The following is a 22,783-nucleotide window of genomic DNA, read 5'->3' as shown; positions in this document are numbered from 1 at the left end:
TCTATGTGTATGGTATGTTTATCATAAAAATGCTTAGATGTATGATTGTGTATTAAAAATCCAGGTTCGTAGTCCCAAGAAGTAAAGATGCTAAAATTTATTCATGAATAATTAATCCTAGATAAAAAGCACATTTAAAATATTTACTTCAGAACAAACACCAGTCTCATACTGAATTTCATTAAAAACTCACTGACTGGCCTTTGAGTCATTTCTGTTCCTGATCTGAACAGTATTTAATCTGCTTGAGCGGGCTGATTTCTTAAAGACTAGTTATGCAGATGTCTTACCACATCTCCGAGACCACCCACCTTTACTTTGGATTAATCAGGACAAGATGAATAAGGCACAGATCGGTGGCATGTCTCACGTTGCAGTCGTTAGACCCTGGCCATTTTAAACCCTTCACTCTGTTGGTTTGAGCATCATAACGGTATCCTTCTCAAATATGTTTAGATTTTGCTGTTTTGTTTTTTTATTAACTATGTACAATACAAAAACTTTTCTAACAGGAAAAAACAAAATCCTAAAGCATTTTAAGAATGTGTGTAGTCACTGAATTTTCAGGAAGCAAGTACTAAAACAACTGCTCCATGACATGGTTCCTCCTCGTTCTCATCCAGCTACGCTCGGCCCCACTCCTGGTCTCTTAGCACATTGCGTTTGATTTTCCCAGTGATTGTCTTCGGGAGTTCTTGAACAAATTCCACCTGATTGATAGAAAAACACACCATGAAGCTCTTGTTCCATTAGTCTTCTCCCTGCTGTCTGCGCATAGGAGACACTGACTAAGGCTCCCAGCGTTGTGTGTTCTGCCAAAATAATCGCTTCACTCCCCCCCCCCCTTTTTGGCTTTCCTCTGTTTAGACCTAGAACTCAACTGCCTTCTACATCTGATTCAGAGAAAGGCCCCTTTTTAAAACCATGGGTCTTTAAGAGCTGGGAACTAAAGAATCTGAGGAAAATCTTAGGGGTAGTTTATCGATTATGTGGAGCTTTCACCTTACACCCTGACTTGCCTATAAACTTTTGTTTTGGATTTCTTCTCTCAAGATTATACTGTATCTTTAAGTGCCTTCACATCTCTTTTCTGAAAGCCAAAAGAGTTACCAGTTTACTCATTTTAATGGAGAAAGTGTGAGGATGGTTGGATCAAATCACGTGAACTACATATTGGCCCAAATGATGCCAGCAGAGATGGAGTGGCCTTGTCATTCCGTAGCGGCTGATGGTACTCCAGTGCTGGGAGGTTCTGTGGCCATCTTTGTCTTCATATGTGCTTGTTCTTCTGAGAGTTGAAGGAGGCCACTTGAACATCTTGGGCTTATAGGCTTACCATAGCCTAGTTTACTCTTCAGATCGGGTGCCACTTCTAAAAATTAGGTACGTGGTGATTCATTCACTTCCATTCATTGTCCCCTTTTAAAATGGGCCTACTTAGTCCTGAAAACAGTCTTAGTATTGCAGTCAATCTTTTTTACCATTTGTATGTGTATGTGTTTTCTTTGCATGTGTGTGAGCATAGCTTTGTGTGGGTACACATGCACATGTATACTTCTGTCTGTGGAGACCTGGTATTGGGGACAGGGATCATCCAATTATGGAGGCCAGGTCTCTTAAATCCAGAGTACTAAGTTATGACTAGTCTTGCTAGCCAGCCTGTTCTGATGTTCTCGTATCTCCACCTTGGTCAGCTTGTTCTAATATTCTTTCTCTGCCTTCCAAGGCTAGAATTATAGGCAGGTGGGCCAGCATACCCACCCCGCATTTGCATGGGTTTTGGGGTCCTCACCCAGCAAGGAATCATACCTTTAGCCCCTGCAGTGTTTTTTTTAAAAACATCATTTGTAATATTCTAAATATAAGACACTTTAGAATAAAAACTTCCATAATAAAACTCAAAAGGCGTCTTTTAGGATACATAACAAGTCTAAAGTCAAATCCATCACAGACAAAGGTAACTTGCACTTGCCTTTCTTGGGTACTTGTAAGGTGCTGTTGAATTTTTCACATGATCCTGAAGCTCAGCAGTTAACTTCTCATGGTTGGAGGACTTGAAGGGTGCAGCTAATACTACAAACGCTTTCACCACCTGTGCAGAAGAGCCATTGGCTTGTAAGACACATGCAGGGCTTGGAACCATTGCTGGACACAGGCATTGACTGTTCATAGCAGTGCAAAGCCCAGAGGTGCCGAATGAACTTGGGTCCCGATTATAAAGTACAGTGGGGGATCTCTTTCCAGAGGACTGGACTGTGAATGTGGGGTGTGATGAGTTCTGTTTCTATCACCTGGACTTGGAATTTCTGCTCAGCTGATTGTATATGGCAGTCCTTGATTTAGAGGTGAACATTTATGCCATTCTACAGTTAAGAGGCATGTTGAGCAGGGCGAATGGAGATTCTAAAGCATATGATCTGAAGGAGATCTGACAAATTCTGGAATTCAGTTGAAATCAGTTACATTGGAAAGATGAGGATGTGGTGGCAGGAGAAAGATATTTTGGAGATTGGACTAGATCAAGAGTGGAGGGGGCAAGAGGAGGCTGTTTAGAATACCCCTGTGGAAGGTCACTGGCATGTGAGAGGGGGGCACAGAAAAAGATGTGGGAGAGTACTGATAGCCATACTGATCAACATTTTTCTGCTTGCTAAGTCTTCAGAAAACCTCCAGGAGGAAAGGGAGATGTTCCTCTAAAGCAGACCCACGGGAATTTTGGGGGGGACCTTGGCACAATGTTCTGTTTTCATTTCCGTAATGAGCTGTAACAGTTGTGTGGGAGTTGAAGTCTGATGCTTTTGCTTATGAGGTGTCTGTTGCCCACAGAACAGCAGCACCCAGGCTGTCTAAGCTATATTCCCCTCGCCCTGTTCCGCAGGACGACCGGCTCTTACTTCCCTTGACTAGCATATTGTCCAGGTCTAGCCAGTTGGCTAAACCAATTGCGGAGCCACACTGGCTAGGTATGTGATGGGATCGAAACAGTTGCAAGAGAACTCACTGCTTCCTGGTGGAGTAAGGAGGAGTTATGCTTACTTGTTCCTGGAGCTGCCTGGTACGTGATGGGAGGAAGTCGCGTGAAGGATCTGAGGCAGACAAGAGAGACTGAGCCTCTAATATCTCAGGAGTGCTTGGGTGAATTAGATCCCTGAATTGAAGGGTGTTTCTGCCTGTCATGGGCCACCCAAAGAATCCCAGACCTCTTTGGGATAGAACTCATTTGTAACGTAGATTTCCTGCATACATGTACCCTCTGATGAGAGTCTAAGGAGTACCCCTGAGTTGGCCTTTGCCGGAGACACATGAACGGAACTGGATAATGAAATTGCTGCGTTAGTTCTGACAAGCGCTCTACCTCTCCTCGGACGGGATCCGGACTGCTGACAACAGCCGACTCAACTACTGCTGGGTGCTCTATCAGTGCGCTCTCCACTTCAAACGGTCCAATCCGGTACCTGCAGAGGAGAGGAGCCTTTGCCTGCCACACTCCCCAAGCGGGGCATCTCCCACCCTGCCATGTCATCCCTTTCTAAGAAAGCAAATCTACAAACCCAGAGGATATAATGACATCATCAGCTCTGCCGACAAACCAGAAATACCCGTCGTTGTCCATTACTCCTCTGTCTCCAGTGACATAAAAATTTCTTCTGATTGTGGCATCCGTCTTTTCTGGATTGTCCTACCAATCAAAGATGGCATTTGGGGGGTTAGTCTGGCTGGAACAGACGGGGTGTGACATCACACCCCCGAGTCATCCACTGAGTGACTTTCACACCATCGTTCTAAGAGAAGTCAGGGTTTTTAGAAAGGGCACTTCCCAGCATAGAACACAAAAGATCTGAGAACTAAGCCTTCCTGTGACCTCTGGGACTTGCCTCCAACTTCTCTCTCAGCTGTCCACCTTTCCTCTCCGAGTAGAGCCACTATAATGGGTTTTTTACATGTAGAATTCATGTCCATGTTATTCTCATGGAGTGGATGTCATTCTCGTCATTTTACAGCTAATGAAATAAACCTGTATTTAACACTTGCCCAAAGACATAGCAAGCATGGTGGAAATGAAATATGGGCCCATTTCTATATTCAGGCATGACTAACATGTTCTTCGTGTTCATACCACATATTCAGAGAAGAAGCAGAAGGGCCGAGTATTCTCCAGCCTGAGGGCAATTTCCCCTTCTTTGCCAGGTGGTAGGATATTTCCATTTTCATCTATAATCTGGAATAAAAGAAATAAGTTGAGCCTTTACCTCCATTTTTTTTTTTTTGCATAAAATGGAAACAGGTCATCAATAGTGGTCCAAAGAGGGGAAAACCAAAGCATTCTTTCTTCTTTCTTGCTCCAGCTATTTTCTTAACCCACCTGCACATCGTAGGGCGCCACTCCTTTTCCCATGGAGCCCGGTTTAATTTCTTGTCCTTTGAGATTGGCACAAATTATTCCCTATAAAGAGGACATGTTTTATATAGGTGCATAAATTCTGACAAACAGGATTCAGTTTTGGAGACTGGGGAGATGGCCAAGTTAACAAAGCACTTGTCGTCAAACATGGGGACCTGAGTTTTGATCTCCAGCGCTCACGTAAAAAGCTATGTGTGGTGGTTGTGAACTTGTAAGCCTAATGCCAGGGAGGTGGCCAGCCGGTCTAACCTAATTGGTAAGTTCTAGGTTCAGTGAGGGAGCCTGTTTCAAAAACAAACAAGGAAACAAAAAGATGGAGAAGGCTGGAGAGATGTTTCAGTGTTTAACGATGCAAACTGCTCTTCCAGAAGACCCAAGTTCAGCTCCCAACATCTATGCCTGACAGCTCACAACTGCCTGTAAATCTAGTTCCAGGGGTTCAATACTCTTCTTCTGACCTCTGCAGACACTGCACCTGTCCCTTCCCCACTATTTTGTCTGATTTTCCCAGAATGCAGGGCTATCTTCTGGGGCGAGCCTCACCCTCAAGGTTCTGATCCAGTGATGTTGGATCTAAGGATTTGCATTCTGCTACGTTTCTATATGGTATCTAGTGTTGTTTGAGAACCATACTTTTTTCTTATTGTTATGCTTTGGACAAGGTCTAAAGGTCTTATATTATAATTAAGAGTAACCTTAGACCTGTGATATAGCTGAGGCTAGCTTTGAATGTGTGGTCCTCTTTCCTCAGTCACCTGTGTACTGGAATGACAGGCATATCTTGCCACACGTAGCTGAGGACTACTCATCTGCAAACCATGCCTTCTAGGCTTCATTGTAAATACACTGGAATAAGTTCTCCCAGAGACTCTAAGGGGTGGGGAGGTCCTTCTCAGTGCAATGGAAAAGCCCATCAGTCTCGAAGTTCCCTGAGATAGCTCCTGGGCATGGAGGAGGCAGAAAGGCCAATAATAGTTGCCCTTTAGCCATCCCAAGCTGAGCAATTCACAAATTATGATAACTATTTGCAACAAGATATTCTGAGAAATGTCATAAAGATTTAGAGCATGAGTGGGGCACTTCAAGGACTCTGGTTAATCCTGGGGCTGAATAAGCCCCAATAGACAGCCAGTTTTCTGTATGCATAGATTCTGTATCCCTGGAATCAACTAAGGGTTTGGAGAATATAGGTTTAAAAACTGCACCTGTTGGGAGGTGTTGGCACACGCCTTTGGTCCCAGCACCCAGGAGGTAGAGGCAGCTGGCTCTCTGAATTCTGAGTTTGATGCCAGCCTGGTCTACAGAAGGAGTTCAAAGACAGCTAAGGCTACCCAGAGAAACCCTATCTTGAAGAACCAAAATAAATAAGAAAACAAACAAATATTGCACCTATATTGTATATATTCAAGCATTGCTGTCCTGTTATTTCCCAGTTAACACAGCAAAGCAGCTATTTAAATAGTAACTTCAAATAGTAATTTTACATTGTATTTGGTGCCATAGGTAATCTAGCAATTTAAAATATGAAGGAAGATGTGTTTACGTTCCTTGAAAATCCTGTCCCATTTTATATAAGGAAAATGAACATTTGAGGATTTTGGTATCTTCTAGGAGCTTGGACCCAATCTCCCATGGCCATTGAGGAAAAACTTCCAAACTTAAGCTTGGCCCTTCAAATGTACCACTTCAGTCTGCCCATAGCCTTCGTAGAGCTCCAGCCCGGTCTGCGCCTTCCACTGCTCCAGCACCTCTGGGTTGAGTGGCTCCCCTCCTGTCAAGCAGTGCCGCAGGCTCTTGAACTGGTATCTGGGGAGACAGAGTTGCCTGGTCTTTGGGGGAGAATATTTCATCACAAGTTCAGATGCTCAAGCAACAGAAGAGCTAGGAGAAATGGGTCCCAGAAATGTTCGTGACTAAAGTATTTACTGAACGCCTCCTGTATTGCTGGATATCTTCTAGTCATGTGGGACACGTGAGTGACGAAAAGAAGGTTCCTGGAGAAACTTGGATTTGGCAGGTGGAGAAGGTAGAGGGGAAAGGGGTAGAAAAATGCTAATAATAACACAGTATTATAGTTACAATTGTGTTATATCATTTATAACACAGATTAGGTGGTAGATCTAGGAACACTTAGATTTCTCACAGGCCCCATTTTACAGGTGGGGAGCCTGAGGGGCCTAGAGAGATTAAGGAAATTGTAAAAACCTTCCCAGTAATGGAGCATCTAGTAGGATATTCTGCACTGTGATCAGATTCAGGCAGATTGCCCAAGCACGTCATCCACACTGAATCCTTGTCACAGACTCAGACGTGAAATGAATGGGGTCTTAGTGAGGTCAAGCAGGCAAGTAGCAAAGCCTTGCCTGCTTGACTTTTGTTTTTAACTAGTGGCCAATTGGATCCCTACAAGAAAGCCTGGGACAGTCTGACTCAGCATACATAATGGGGCCTCAAACACACAGGAGACTATGTGGGCAAAATATATCCTCTGTCTTCAAGTAACTCCTATATAGCTTTGGATTATGCTTAAAATGTGAGCCAAGATGCTCACGTTGATAGCCACAAGAAGGCGACACTGACAAGAAAAGGAGGGAGGCCTGTCCGTGTCTCTCCCAGCATTCCTCCCCGGGACATCCAGCCTTAGTGGGAAAGGAAGAGGGCCAAGCCTACAGGCCTCAAGGATTCTTTTCTTTCTCTTTCCATGTGTTGTGTAACTGTTTCATTCAAGGCTGAGACATTCCTTCCTGCAGGGAAGCTTCATAAAACTGTAAGGAAATAACTCAAACTAGCTTCAGGAAGTTCCTGAAACTTACCAGATTCACACCCCTCCCTGTCAGAGTAAGCAATAAAAGTTGAAAAGAAGACTCAGACAGACTGATCTGCCGAGAAGGCTGAGACCAGATCAGCTGCCTGGAAGAAACAGAAAATGTCCGAGCTGCCTGCAAGAGGTTTAAACCAACCAAGTTAGAGTTGGAAAGGACACACTTCACATGGTAGAGCTGCTGTCAGGCTGCACAGTGAGCACCAGGTCCCCAGCTTTTGTGAGCTGTTACTGGCACTGGGGTAGGATCACCTTGGTGATACTGCTGTTTCTGAGTCATTTCTGTTCCTGTAACCCCTACCCAAGCTCAAGTAAGTAACCCCAATAAAACTCATTGGTTCACTAAGTTAAACTTTGGTGGTATCTGTACTTTGGTCTGCCATTGACTGCCTATCTGGGGTAAGTAGACGTGTGTTGTTTTGTCTCCCCAGGAAGAGCTTTTCACACAACACCATGTGCTAAATTTTAATTAGTTTTATAAAAATACATTGCGACTCTACCTGACAGGCAGATGGTTTGACTAGCACATTTATAATCCCGAAGTCACAAGTTTTATTAGCTTTTCTTCAAGGATGCAAAGGTATGCTTTTTGCTTTCCTGTCTTGCTTTGGAGTGAAGGGGCTGATTCTCTTCACATGTTTCTGGGGATAAAACACAGGTCCTCATGCTTAAGTGGCAAGCATGTGACTGGTTGAACTATCTCCTGAACCCTTCCCCTGGATCCTCAGCTGCTATATGATTTTGTCCCCAGATGGTACTAGGTAACATGTTGGGACATTTTGATTATCATGAATGTCGAGAAAGGAGCAACAATGCTATTGGCCCCTACTCAGCATCACACACCACACAGAATAGCTCCAGGACACAATCTTAATTGGTCCAGATGCCAATACTGTGAGATGCAGAATCGTGGGCCACCCTGAGTGGTGGAGGAAGCTCTGTCATGCTGGATGACAGTTTCTGTGCTTCCAGTGGAGAGTTCTGCCCAGTACCTCTTAAGGTCCTTTTGTACGAGCATCCGGTACACAGTAGGAGCACTGCACAGGGTCGTGATGGGATACGTGGTAAGCGTCTGGATGACAGAAAGACAGATATGTCAAGAGTGGTCAGCTAGAGACCAAGCTGGAGATGACATTTCCAACCTCTCTTTCCCTTTACTGCCTGCTAATCACATGGTATAAAAAAGTAAATATTCACCAGCTGTCATTAGTGGCATGATGGTTGTTTCTAGTTAACAGAAAGAGAAATTTACCATCCTACCAAAAGGCATATTCTGTCAGATTCAGTAGGTGAAGTTCTGAGTTTGACAGCAATCCCAAGTATGATCTGGTTTACGCAACTTCAGAACTTCATATGATGAACTCTTGTGAACTCATACCCATATTTACCCCACGTGACTGTGCTGCACTGAGCCCGGACACATGCAGCACCATTTCTGTCGAGGACAGCCCACCTTTAGAGAACAGCAAGCAAGAGCAGGAACAGGCACTTTAGAGGGACTTAAACCGTGCTGGGCTTGCTCCACTTCCAGTTCCTTAGGTGGAACCTGTAAGTCTAGTGAAACTGCCATGCTTCAGGGCAGCCCTTAGGGGAGGAGCAGGCTCTGCTGCATTGGTCAATGTGTTCGCAGGTGGAATTAAACATAAGCATTCTGGGCAGTGTTGTCCTCAAGGGGGCAGGCCACCTGCACTGTCAACATGTCAAGAATGACTCTTAATTCGCAAAACAGACTTTCTCGCTACGTGTCAGAGGCTTAACATTTTAGTATGGGTAAGGTATACCTCTGAGAATGACACAGTCCTCTAGAGATTTTTACAACTACATTCTCTTTGTAAAGTAAAAAAATGCCCTTATTTTTGCAAAGGAGGTCTTGAAACTGTGGAGTAAACAGTTCTTTTTCAGAATGCTTGCTAAACTTGATGCAGAGAGCCCTCTTCGCTTTATCTTACTAAATTTCTCTTGAGGCCTTCAATCTATCTTGTTAGATCAGCTAGCAAAAAAAAGTCACAGTTTGTACACAGCTGTGTTTAAACTTCAGTCTTCTGCTTTTTAGAAATATGCTCCACCGCTACCGTGTTTTACCCACACGTGTGAACCCTGAGTCCCCCACAGCTGCTGCCTGCACTTCCCTCTGACAGTGTGGTAGGTGACTCCCTCCACCGGAAACTTCCAGAAGTCAACTCCCTGAGACCTTGCTCCTTGAAAAAAAAACCGATTTCCAGAACCTTGGGAAGCCCTGGAGTCTGAGGAACCCTTCTTTATGGTTTTGTGGGATCAAGACTTACATCCAGGAAGGTATCAGTGTTGAACTGGGCCATCCGGTGCACAAAAACACAGGCACCCCGAAGCCACGTAGAAAACACACTACCAATGGCAGCCTTGATCCAGCCAGTGTCTGACATGTTCCACATGATATCTGAGGGCGTCAAGTCCAACCAATACCTACACACAGAAAAGCAACAGACCAGAGCAAAAACAAACAAACAAACAAGTGTTAAGCTGCTTGTTTGTTTCCCCACCGCCCAGACTCCTGAAATAACCACACAAAAACTATATTATTTAAATCACTGATTGGCCTATTAGCTCTAACTTCTTATTAGCTATCTCTTACATATTAATTTAATCCATTTCTATTAATCTGTGTATCGCCACAGGTCATGGCTTACCAGAAAAATTTCAGCGCGGTTGTCTCTGACTGCAGCTCCATGGCTTCTCTCTGACTCTGCCTTTCTTTCTCCCAGCATTCAGTTTAGCCCCCCCCCCAGCTCTACTCTACCCTATCACAGGCCTAAGACAGTTTCTTTATTAACCAATGGTATTCACAGCATACAGAGGGAATCCCACATCAAACAAACAAACATAGAACTAGAAAGTAGACAGTAGTGTTTTTGAGGAGTAGCCTTGCCCTACAACACAGTGGAAGCATCCTTAGAGCAAGTACAGGGTTCTAGTTCCCCTTCTACCTAAAAGGACTTTTCTGAATCTTATGTCATCTGGGAGTGGACTGCGGGGGGGCTGGGTTTGGTGTCTTTTATGGGATTTTCCATTGCTATACGAAATATGTAATGAGCAAATGTTGTGTAGAAGGCACTGCTATCGTGCAGCACACAGACAGATCTCTTCTTTTAGGGAAACAGAGTAGGGACAAGCATACAATAACATGAACTAAGCATGCACATGTTATAGGAAGAGTAGGTAAGGTGTTTACTTTTAAAGTGTCATGATAAAATATGATGACCAAAGGAGGAAGGGCTTAGTTTTGCTCCCAGCTCGAGGGTAGATTCCACCATGCTGGGAAGTCCTGGTAGTGGGTACCTGAGGGAGCTGGTAACACGTGGTTCATCATCAGGAAGCAGAGCCTGATGCATGGCTCGTGCTAAGCTCACTTTCTCCATTTTATACAGTCCAGGATTCTAGCCCAGGGAATGGTGCCACCCACGATGGGCAGGTCTTCCCACCTCAGTGAACTTAATCAAGATAGCAACTCCCTAGGCATACAGAAGACAATCCTTTGGGTATTCTAGATCTTACGGGTTGACGATTGAGATTAATCATTGAATGTCTTAACTTTCAGTATAAGGAAAATTAAACAGAGCAATGTGACAGTTTTAGGTAAACACGTTTTTAAAGATCCTTTGGGGTAGGTAAATTCCCCTGGCAATGAGGAGAGAAAAGCAGACATGCTATGAATCAAGTACCAGTCCTAAATTCTTGCTTGATTTGTTAATTAGATGGCACCATTTAGCTATGGTGGGGATGGGACATTGAGTCTGTTAGAGATATCTTAATAGCCATTCAAAGAGAGGTGTCACATGAGCAGCTGGACACACACCCTGGCAGCCTGGGAAACTGAATACAAAACAAAGTGGGTGTGGTTGTACACTCCTGAAATGCCAAATTTGGGGGTAGGGAGAGGAGGATTGCTATAAATTTGAGGTCAGTTTAGGCTGCACAGTGATTTACAGTCCAGAGCTAACTACAGTGTGAGACCTAGCCGCAAACAACACAGGAACAAAGCCACAGTTTTCTCTCCTACCTTCCACAAAGGGCATACCCGATGCCAAGACTGCTCTGTGAGTGCTGAGCCATCTTGGGGGAACCTGTGGTCCCACTGGTGAAGTAAATGGCCATCGGTTCTTGACTTCCTGTCTCCACGCAGTTGTGCTCTTCAGAAGCCGATCTGTAGATGAACCCCAAGATGGAGGCTGAAGACAGACCAGTCCACTCTGTCATTGTTCTGCTCTCGCTTCTCTCTCACTACAGGGGAGTCCTGAACTAAACCTACCACAAAGCTTTCCTGAGCAGAAACTTCCAGGCCTTCTTAGAGGGACTCTAAAGATCAGGGCAAAAATTCAACAGCCTAAGTCCTTGTTTTTAAGCTCATTTCTCTGTAGGCCAAATAGACAATCAAGAGAACTTCCAAAGTCAATAACAAAAGTGCATACATGTTGTTTCAATGTCTTTGTAATTTATATTAAAAAATTGAAAATAGCATTGAATCTTTGTAAATCGATATCATTTCAAGAACTGTGGCGTAGAGGAAGAACTTTATACTCAAAAGTCAAATACATTGAGATCAGACTTAAAGACGTTTTTGTTAAGCTGGGCGGTGGTGGCGCACGCCTTTAATCCCAGCACTCGGGAGGCAGAGGCAGGCGGATCTCTGAGTTCGAGGCCAGCCTGGTCTACAAGAGCTAGTTTCAGGACAGGCTCTAGAAACTACAGGGGAACCCTGTCTCGAAAAACCAAAAAAAAAAAAGTTTTTGTTGTTCAGAATCATCAATAACTCTGACAGAAACAGCTAGTAGCTGACCAATAGCCATCCTCTCCTTTTCCTGAGCAAATAAAAGTGTGATTTTGTTCAGGTACTAGGTAGCAACTTGCTTGGGGTGGCGGGGGGAGAATAAGTCATAATTAAGCTAAGCCAATCAGGATCACTCTTTCCTTTTTAGTGATTGGTTTAAAAATGGGCCTGGGAGAATTTTAGTCAATACGTATAAAGCCCTACTTATAGGAGACATTTGCTTGTTTTACAAAAGGGTAATGAAGGCTGGGAAGATGGCTCATGAAGGTCAGAGTTTGGATGCCACCACCCATGTAAATACTAGGCAGGTGTGTGGCCCATCTGTAATTCCATTGCTTGGAAGGTGGAGACAGGAGCCTTACAGCAAACTAGTTACCCAGACTAGTACCAAGACTAGTGACATTGGTGGGTTCTGAGTTCAACAAGAGACCCTGCTTCAATGAGTAAGGTAATGAGAGAGACTGAGGAAGACGTCTTATGTCAGCCTCAGGCCTTTACTTAAATGCACATACATGTGGACTCTCATGTATATGTATGCCTATATGCATGGGCGGGCGCACACACACACACACACACACACACACACACATCTTTATGAGAAATACAGAGTAATGGAGACAGGATGCCACACTGTCCGCCTCCAATCCCATCCTTCCTGTCTCACAGCCCATGAGTACTATGCATGTATAGAATGTCTGCAGCAATACATCTGGGACTCTCCTGGTCATGCTGGCATCATACCAAAGATGGGACAATGAAAGACAGTTAAGCTGGGGTCCATGCTAGCTTTCTCAGCCAGTTATGGCAGCCCTCTATACTGTTTGCATCCTTGGTACTTGGATCAGTACTAAGGTGGGAAGCATTCATTTTAGGTGGTAGCAATCTGTATAAGGCTGTCTATGCAGACAGCATGCCAGCTCCTCCCATACCTGGACAAACACCACTCCCACTGAAGGATGGAGCAGACGTCCTCCATCTTTAAATCCGGTGAGACTTATGACTTCATCTGGCACAACAGAATGCCACAACAGATGCTTGGTCAGCTTGCAAAGACTTCACAGTTGTTTTTCCTGCCCTTAGGGACAGGAGGACAGCCCCAGATGATGTTCAGATTGTCTTGCTTGAAGGAGGGGCTGTGTGAATGGAACTCAAGAGCCTCTGCTGTCAGTCAGCACCGCTAGCTTGCGAATAAACCTGTTTCCAATATTCTGACCGCACCAAGATGATGTGGCACAGAGACCAGCTGACATTGGTGAATCATGTATGAACTTCTGACTCACAGCAGTAAGTAAATACAATATTACTTTCATTTATACATCAGTAAATATTGAATAGGCTCTTGGTCGGTGATGGATAATTGATAAATATTCCAAAACGTTTGAAGTAGTACACACACACACACACACAGACACACACACACACACACACACTATGCAGCTCCTAACTGCCCTGGAACTCACTATATAGACCAGTCTGGCTACAAACTCTTAGATACCTGCTTGCCTCTGCCTCCTGAGTGCTGGGATTAAGGGCATACACCACCAGACCCTGCCTCATGCATTATTATTATTATTATTATTATTATTATTATTATTTTATTATTATGCATTTCCCTTTTTGAAAAAAATTCAAGTGAAAGGTTTCATTTCAATGAATTTTATTTTGTGCCATCATTTTGTTTTGAGGCATTGTCTGTAGACCCCAGGCTAGATGAAAACTGTGCATTTGAGAATGATGCTAAATATCCTCCTGCCTCCACTTCCCAAGTGCTGAGATCACACACACACACATGCCACCCCATCCAGATTACAAGGCATTGGAGAAGTTCAGGGCTTCACACATGCTAGGCAAACTCTATCTTCTGAGTTACATCTCCAATCCTCAACTAATTTTAACAATGAATGACACCATTCCATTGAAACTGTAAAATAGAGACCATTACGTAATAAACATACTGAGCTCATAATGCCAAAAATAGTTTCACAGAATATTGAGATAGTTTTGGTAACTCTCTTTCTTCAAAATAGAAAAAAGATCATTGAATTTTTTTTCTTTCTGTACAAAATTGGGTGAAGTCGTATGTTGTGGGAACCAGAGCTGGGAATATTTATCTAACATCCTAGGTTAGGGGACTTCTCTTGTCTCTGGACATTTCTTAATTCAGTAAGGAAACCTACTAATTCAAGGCTTTCATTACAAGTTTACTTTTTTGCTAAGGGAAGAGACATTAGACTCTCTGAGAGGTAGGAAGATGAGCAGGGGGTTGCGCTGAAGTCTGCTTTTCCTCTCTTCCTTGAGTCCCAAACTCTGGAGTTTCAGAGTTGACTCTTTCCTGGTAACTTTCTGATTTTTATCTTTATACCTGAGACTCACATGTTCTCCACCTGCTAGACGTCTGGATCTTCTGAGACCCCTGATATTATAATGGCTGGTGGTTAACTTATTATCTTAAGGCATGCTTTACCTGCATGTATGTCTGTGCACCACATGCACGTAGACCCATGAAGGCCAGAAGTGGGCATTGGATCCTTTGGAACTGAGCTTACAGAGTGTTGTGAGCTGCCATGTGGGTGCTGGGAATCGAACCTGAGTCCTCTGGAAGAGTAGTCAGTGTGCATAACAGCTGAGCCATCTCTCCTGCCCCTAAACCTGAGCTTACTATCTTATAGTCATCTCTGCTGTTCTCTTCCTTCCCTCCCTGTTCCCCTCCCCTCCCCCCTCTCTCTTGATAGTGTCTTGCTGTGTAGCTTAAGCTGATTTCTAAGATCTCCATTATCCTGCTTTGACTTCCTGAATACACCCCTTCCTGCTTTTAATTTCCATTTTTGCAGTGTTGGGAATGGAGTCCAAGGCCTTGTCATTCTAAGGCAAGCACTGTACCATCAAGCTGCATTGGCAGTCCCAGCTTTCTCCAAATGAAGGTACACCAGCCACCCAGTCAATGCAAAGTCAACCAACCCCACTCCGATTTTCTTCATCCTCTGTGGGAATCAGCCTTCAAATACAATTGCAATTACTATTTGTTCTTGGCATTGTGTCAAGCATGTCTGTGGTAGTTTGAATGTAGTTGGCCCCCATAAACTCATAGGGAGTGGCATTATTAGAAGGTGTGGCTTTGTTGGAGTGGGTGTGGTCTTGTTGGAGGAAGTGTGTCACTATGGAGCCTGACTTTGAGGTCTCATATGCTCAAGATACCACCCAGTGTCACTGACCACTTCCTGTTGCCTGCAAGATGTAGGACTCTTAGCTAGTTCTCCTGCATCATATCTGCCTGCATGTTGCCATGTCCCACCATGATAATAAAGGACGAGATCTCTGAACTGTAAGCCAGCCCCAATTAAAATTTTACTTTACAAGAGTTGTTGTGGCTATGGTACTTTTTTTTTTTTTTTTTTTTTTTTTTTTTTTGGTTTTTCGAGACAGGGTTTCTCTGTGGCTTTGGAGCCTGTCCTGGAACTAGCTCTTGTAGACCAGGCTGGTCTCGAACTCACAGAGATCCGCCTGCCTCTGCCTCCTGAGTGCTGGGATTAAAGGCATGCGCCACCACTGCCCGGCGCTATAGTACTTCTTTACAGCAATGGAAACCCTTACTTTATCCCATTTGTCTTTGCTGCAACCCTATATTGTCATTATCCTGATTTCATAGATTAGGAAATGTCATTTAACTTAGGTGGGTTCACAACTTACTTATGTTTACAAAACATCAGTGACTTAAATAAGTATAATGCTATCAATGATCATTTTTCTCAGTTTTAAAAAACTTTGGAAAATTTTTTTGTATGTTAACTTATTTTATCCTCAAATATCATTAGATGTTTGCAGTGTAATTATCCCTGTTTTACATATGATGAAAGCCAATGTTAAGCTATCTGTTTGTCCAACTGCTTGTTAAGTATTCATCAGCACCCAGCTGTGTGTGGTTAGATGCAGAAGACAAAGGCATCAGCCAAATATGCAAGCAAAGCCTTGGCTTCCTTTGAACGTATAATGTAGGGCAGGAGCTGTCATGTTTCCTGCAAAGGGCCAGTTGGCAGACATTTTAGGCTTGGTGTGCAATAAGGTCCTTATTGCAAATGCCCAAATTTGCCATCATTGCATGAAAGCAGTCACAGACAATATAAAAATAAACTAGCACCCCTGTGTGCCAATAAAACTTTATTTACAAAACCAAATGGTGAACTAGATGAAGCTAAATCTGTGAGAGCAAGAGACTAGTCTGATCATTCAGAGGGACCGGAGATGTGAAGTGAAAAGAACCTACGGCTCTCATCAAGTTGGTCAGGGACAGCAACACTTAATGGTAAAATGTGATCTGAAACCTGACAAGAAGGAACAGCTATGGAAATGACTAGGGAAAAACGACTGGTGCTAGAGCATGTTCAAGGAATAAAAGCAAGACTGGTGATAGCTGTGGCCCAGGAGCTGGGCAAAGGCCAGTTTCTATAGCACACTCATCACCAGCCACGGAGGAAACAGGAAAGTCAGGACAGAGCTGTATTTCTTCCTTTTGCCAGTAAGTCATTTAGTTAAATGAATCTTTGGGGGGCTGGAGAGATGGCTTAGTGTTTAAGAGCATCTGTTATTGCAGAGAACCCAGATTCAATTCCTGACACCCACAGGACAGCTCACAATTATCTGTAAATGCAGAAGATCAAATGCCCTCTTCTGGCCTTTACAGGCATTGCATGCAGGTGATGCACAGAGGTTCCAGAAGATCAAATGCCCTCTTTTGGCCTCTGAGGGCATTGCATGCAGGTGATGCACAGAGGGGAAGACACCTAGATCAGCTCAAGATACTGCTGAGTTATTGGATATGCAGATTCAGAGATGGAGCTATGATTTGTGCTGTTGCAAGCACCTCCCACCTCAAATACTCACTGAAGTAACTCCTGAAAGCTGAGCCACCCGTCCCAGCAGTGCGGAGACACCAGGAGTTTAGTCTTCAGGTTGGGACACTCTGACACAATAGAGTCCACCGCGGGGGCCACTTCCTCACTGGCTACTATGCACTTGGCCTTGGATGCTTGCAGCCGGTAAAGGATGTCTTTCCTGGTCAGTTGGATGGTTCCTGGCATGAAGACAAGCCCTGAAACAGAAAACAATTCCTGAGCTCTGGAGACTATGGGGAAATGTGGGTCTTGCATCTGGGTGGGGAAGAACTCAGATCTCAGCTGTGTCTTGGTTCCCTGGGGCATCCCACAGGACCTGGGCATGTAGGATTATTAGAGCTCTGGCTTTGGAGTCTGACAGCCCTTGACTCTAGTCCTGGTCTTGCAACTTACTAGCCTTGAGGCTTTGGTCTCTCTGGCCTTCCCTTCTTTACGAATAATATAGGGATAGTGACAGCATCTGGTTCATAATGATGGACTAATCCTAGAGCCATTTTAATGTCATGTTTGAATGTGATTATGCAATGATTATGTTATTAATCCTTATGTTGCATTTTATGACATATTTTCTATTAACATTATCTCATTCAATCTTTTCAACCAGGGTGAGTCTTGAAAGATAATCCCCTGTGACTGAGAGGAAAAAATAATAGAAATTTAAAAGGTATCAAGATACTAGAATTTTTTTCATGTGCCACCTTTTTTTGCAAATGTTTTATAATATATATATATATATATCTTATATCAGTACAACAGAACAGAGTGAAAAACTATATGCAGATGTAAAAATACCTGCCCACTATTTTTTGATAGATTGTACAGCTCAGATGCTTAGAGACTACTCTCCAAAGACTTAAAAAATATATATTTATTTATCTACTATTTGTGTGTGTGCATATGCGTGTGTGTTTCTCATGGAGGTCAGATGATATGTTTGTGGACTAAGTTCTTTCCTTCTACCTTTTTGTGGGTCCTGGGGATTGAACTCCTGTAGCTAGGCTTGCACAGTAGATGACTTTACTAACTGAGCCATCTCAGTAACCCAGGATTACCCTTCAAAGCAGCCCTCCTAGGTGCAGGCAGCTTTTGAGATTGCTGGTGTGTCAGGGCTAGCTTGCAGATCGCTGACGCAATGGTCTGGTACTGCCAAGATTTGCCTAGATGATTAGGGCAGTGTTTAATTAATCCCCCTTCATCCTACACACTAGCCAGAGACAGGTTTTCAAAGCTGCCCATGAGAACACACAGGGCAGGATTAGATGTAAGGCAGAGAGAGGGTGGTTTGACTCTCTAATGTGAATTCATGAAGACAACGTCATACAGAACACGATCTCACTCAGCATATATCACATGCCAGTGGATGACCGTTCACCCAAGGGTCACAAAGCCAATAAGACACTTCCATTATTCCCAAGACCTAAGCTGGATAGTTATGTAGTCCTTGCTGAGTATTCTGAAATCAGCTAAATAGGAAGTTGTGTGTGTGTGTGCTCGTGCATGTGAACGCGTGTGTGCATGGAGACTCTCATCCTATGGTGTGCATGTGGACAGATGACAGCTTTTGTGAAGTCCCTGCTTTCCTCCCACCTTTAGGCCTCAGGGTTTAAACTCAGGTTTCTGGACTTGCATAGCAATCACTTTTACCTACAGAGTCATCTGCCATCCCAAGGCTATTTTACTGAGTAGATTTTAGCTGGTTAAGCTCTTATTCTCTTAACAAAATATGCTAAAGGATTGAATAGATTTTAATTGGTTAAGATCTTACTAAAACATGCTAGAGGATCTCAAAATGACCAGTGAATATAAAAATACAAAACGATTTCTCTTACATATCATTTGTTCTTAATGATTGACAAGTATGGTTTCCTTGGGGGGTTTGTGAATGTGTTCAGTGGCTAGACTGGACCTTGGGAGTGGGGGCAGGGTCTTCTCACGGATTTCAGACTGAAAATATTTTCTGGATGGCAAGTGTCTTGGCTTTACTGTGTATGCCTTGAAGCAAAAATCAAAACAGTTTGCAATGTGGGGAGTGCAAGCAGTTAAAAAATTCCCGTAAATAATTTAACATTCTGGGAAGAAAACAGGTCTGCAGCTGATTTCCTTCACTAAATGAACTGTTTTATTAAACACTAGCTTATGTGTTTCTATTCACAGATTTAAAAATTTAAATAAGCTATGTTGAGTAATATTAAGTGCATATTTTATGACAGGTAAGCCACTCTTAATCTTCCAACCATGGTTGATTTCCTTTTTTTATTGTGAATCCAAACATTTTTAGATTCCTGCTTCCATCTATTTTATTAGCAGTAAGAGCATATAAATTCTATGAAATTCCCCTGATTTATTATTATTATTTATTATTATTATTATTATTTTATCATTAGGGCTAATTGTCTTTTAAGTGCTACTCCATCAGGAGTCAGACATTCAATCAGCAATCAGCACCTCAACTAAACTTACATCTTTGCTAGGTTATAAATTATTTATCATTTTTTAAGTTGTTTCCATTTCTGTATGCTTTTTAATACCATTGAACAGACATCTTTCTGTTCTCCGCAGTAATCTGTCCTTACGCAGTCTCATTTATTTTATTTGCTGTCTGAAGTTTGTGGGTTTTTTTTTTAGAACAGAAATTAGAGAATTCTTCAGGTGAAGGGCCTGGTGAGTATGTTAGACTCTGTGGATTGTAGAATTGATCTTGGTCTTAGTCAGCATGTTTGCTGCAGAGCAAAAAAAATTCTATTACCCAAAGAGAGAAGCCTGCAGGCTATGGCTCACTGATCCCGCCAAAGTTCAAGCTTTTACTTGGGGTTCACTATATTACTACACTGGGGAAAAGGTGTAATTGGATATAACAGTTCATTTGAGTGGATGTTTTTCCAGCTTGGGTCCAGAGTACTTCATATTCTTGCAAGTTTCTGCTTCCCCCAATACTTGCTCTTCTTTTTTATTTTCATGTTGCAGATAACCCAGATACACACTCAGAAGAGAGCACTCTGGGTTGAGGGGTGAGCACAGCACTCTGTGCTGTGAAGAAGTACTGACATTCACATTGGCCTCTGTAGAGCTTTGTGTGTAACTCCGAACCATGGAAGTCTCGCTCTCAGCTTTGATTTGTGTGTGTGGGTGTATGTGTGTGAGCCTAGAACTCTGTTTTGTCTAGACGTGGCTAGCTAGCGGGCCCTGAGGATGTGCCTGCTTCCGCCCCACAGTGCTGGGGTTACAGGCACCTGTCTCTTCAATGCCAAGTGTTTATGTAAGAACTCAGGTCCTCATGTTTGCACAACAAGCATTTTACCCCCTGAGCGATCTCCCTAGATCCCTAACTGTGTAACTTTCAAGCGGAACGACTTTTGACAAACGTCTTCACACCACTGTGCCTTGCAAAATGATTATCACAGTAGTACCGATCTCTCTCTTAAGGTTGTTATTAGTATTACATCCTGTTTTGCTCTCAATTTCAACTTTCCTTTTTTTCCTCTGTCTTTAGGGATAGCTGTACAAAGCTGAAAGATCAGAAAATCCTCAAGTTTTGGTCTCTTTGTTTTATATTTTACTTACAACCATGACATTTGTTATACTGACCTGTTCTCATGCAAGCCACATTGATGAGCCACCATTCGGGGATTCGGGGCAAAATCACAGCCACCCGGTCTCCTCTTTGCAGGCCGCAGGGCTTGGTGAGCACGTTAGCAGCCTTCCTGGACAGGGAGCCCAGGTCTCGGAAGCTCCATTTCACTTCCTCTCCTTTGCCATTCACCCACCACAGGGCGGGGTTGGCTGGCCTCTCTCCAGACTGGCCAGGAACAAATGGAAAAGAGAAAGTAATGTGCTATGGTTTGGAGGTGTCAGCTAAAGACACATGTGTTAAAGGCATGGTTCCTAAAGACGTGTATGCTTAAAAGACTGGTCCCTATCCTGTGGCCCTAGAGCCCAGTGGAAAGAAGAGAATAATCAAACCCCAGGCCCTGGACCTCCCGCTCAGCTGCTCTGTAGCGAGCAGCCTTCCTCACCATGCATTTCCCTGGGATGCCCTAGACTGCCACAGGGCTAACTGAGCATATGCTGAAATCTCTGCACCCACGAACCCAAAGAAATCTTTCTTCTCTTTAAGTTGTGTCTCTTAGGTCCTATGTCACGGTCATGGAAAGCTGACCCCATAGAAGGCAGATAAGACTTATCTGCCACTACTCCTTCTCCACACCTGCTCCCCAGTATGCTGGGGCAGAGATTTTTCTCTCCAGTTCCATTGTCTTAGAAACACACCCCTTCTGGGGGTTTGCCTATTTTCGACAGGGAGGGAGCATGTTTCCAAGGTTAAATTAATCTGATCCCATCCCTGAGAGGAACAAAAAGATAGAAACTGATTGGAATGAAGAATAGTGTGTATGGGCTCTTGGTTCTTATAAGTCCCCATGGAGCCATCCAGGTTCCTGCCCTCGTGATAGTGGACACATGGAAGACAGAACAACAGGGCCAGTGGAGACCTGCTGTCTTATACCTTCTCCTTTTGGGACCACTGGTCCAGCACATCCGCAGCAAAGTTAAAGTTCTTGGGTAATGGCTTCTCAAGGCGATTTATGGCTTCAAAGTCAGCTAGTGTCAGAGGCGTCCGGAGTTGGGGGTCTCTGTGAAAGTGCCGGCCAGCTGACTTGGTGAGCCAGATGAATCTAAATCTCTGGTAGTGGAGAACCTTCATGATTACCAGAGGACTACGTCTTTTGATAAGGCGTGGGAAATGCCTGTGGGGTAGATGAGTGGGGAGTGTCAGCTGGAGGTTGGGAAGTGGATTCCTGAAGAACACTCCATTCTCATATAGATCTGTCACACAAGTCTCTATTGGTGTCATCCCCTCCACCCCCTGAACGCTTCTTCATTCTGCCTGTGACCAGATCAGCTCTAAAAGCCTGGACAGCTGTAAAACCATCAAACATTCACTTCCACCATGAAGAGACAGTCTGCCAGTCCCCTTGATTCCAGCTAGCTTATTCTCCTCTCCCCATGATCCCTCTTAAAAGTCACTAAAAACTTTCACTGAAGCCCTGAACCACATACTTCATGGCCATACAGCTTTGGGAAAATTGTTCCCCTTCCCGTATCGCAGGGTTCTCATTGGTATGGGGGTAATGCAATCCCTTACTCCCTGTTATGAAGATTTAATGAAATAATGCCCGTGAAATGTGCAGCTTGTCCAGAGGACTCTCCAGCTGTAGATCACTGCAGTGTGGGTAGTGTTATGACACAGGTTCATGGAGCACTGTTAGCTCGTGAATCAGGATAGTTGGATTGTATTCCCAATTCTTTCCAATTGCTTGTGACAGCAATAAAATTACCCACCTGTTCTTCCATTTGTATTTTCATCTAATTCTATAGCTACTTCTTCCTTTGCTCCTTCTGTAACTCACGCCCTGTATTATTCAGATGACAGAAGTCTGCATGCGCCACCATTTCCATACAGGAGCCCTGTTTGTCTAACCCAGCTGCTGTGAATAGCAGCTACGTAGCGGTGCACTCCATTCTTAGCACCAAGGGTGACTTAGAGCCAATAAAAAGAGCCACGGTTCGTGCAGCTCTTGCTCTAGAGCGACCAGCACGTTCCATCCTTGCTGTTATTTTACATGCGCAATAAAAGCTCGTGAGGCTGGAGCTGCTGTTGTTTTCCCTTTGCAGGTAAAGACATGCAGGCTGATGCAGACTGAAGTAGCTTGCCCAAGATGGTCTTGCCCATGGTGGCAGAGCCAATGCCAGACGCTCCTGTGGTATGGGACCTTGTGGACAATGTCCTTTGTGTTTCCTTCTCAATAGGCCTTCTCGTCTATGGTGTGCACCCTCACCCTTCTGCCTTTCAATTCCGGAGAGTTAGTTTG

At 43.8% G+C, this 22,783-nt stretch overlaps 1 protein-coding gene across 1 annotated transcript; it reads right to left on the bottom strand.

Annotated features, from left to right (window-relative positions):
* Positions 1-623: 623 nt before the first annotated feature.
* On the bottom strand, positions 624-21,615 carry Acsm4 (acyl-CoA synthetase medium chain family member 4). The gene is made up of 13 exons (XM_038338303.1): positions 21,418-21,615; positions 20,502-20,712; positions 16,906-17,113; positions 11,260-11,403; positions 9,509-9,665; positions 8,216-8,295; positions 6,085-6,208; positions 4,364-4,444; positions 4,118-4,219; positions 3,552-3,679; positions 3,356-3,455; positions 1,973-2,092; positions 624-710 (listed from the first exon to the last, which is right to left on the bottom strand). The coding sequence occupies exons 1-13, from the start codon at positions 21,613-21,615 to the stop codon at positions 624-626; spliced, it is 1,740 nt and encodes a 579-aa protein (XP_038194231.1).
* Between the last annotated feature and the right edge of the window lie 1,168 nt (positions 21,616-22,783).

The sequence above is a fragment of the Arvicola amphibius genome, chromosome 1 (assembly GCF_903992535.2).
Source record: "Arvicola amphibius chromosome 1, mArvAmp1.2, whole genome shotgun sequence".
NCBI lineage: Eukaryota > Metazoa > Chordata > Mammalia > Rodentia > Cricetidae > Arvicola > Arvicola amphibius.
This window is presented reverse-complemented; position numbering and strand designations above follow the sequence as displayed.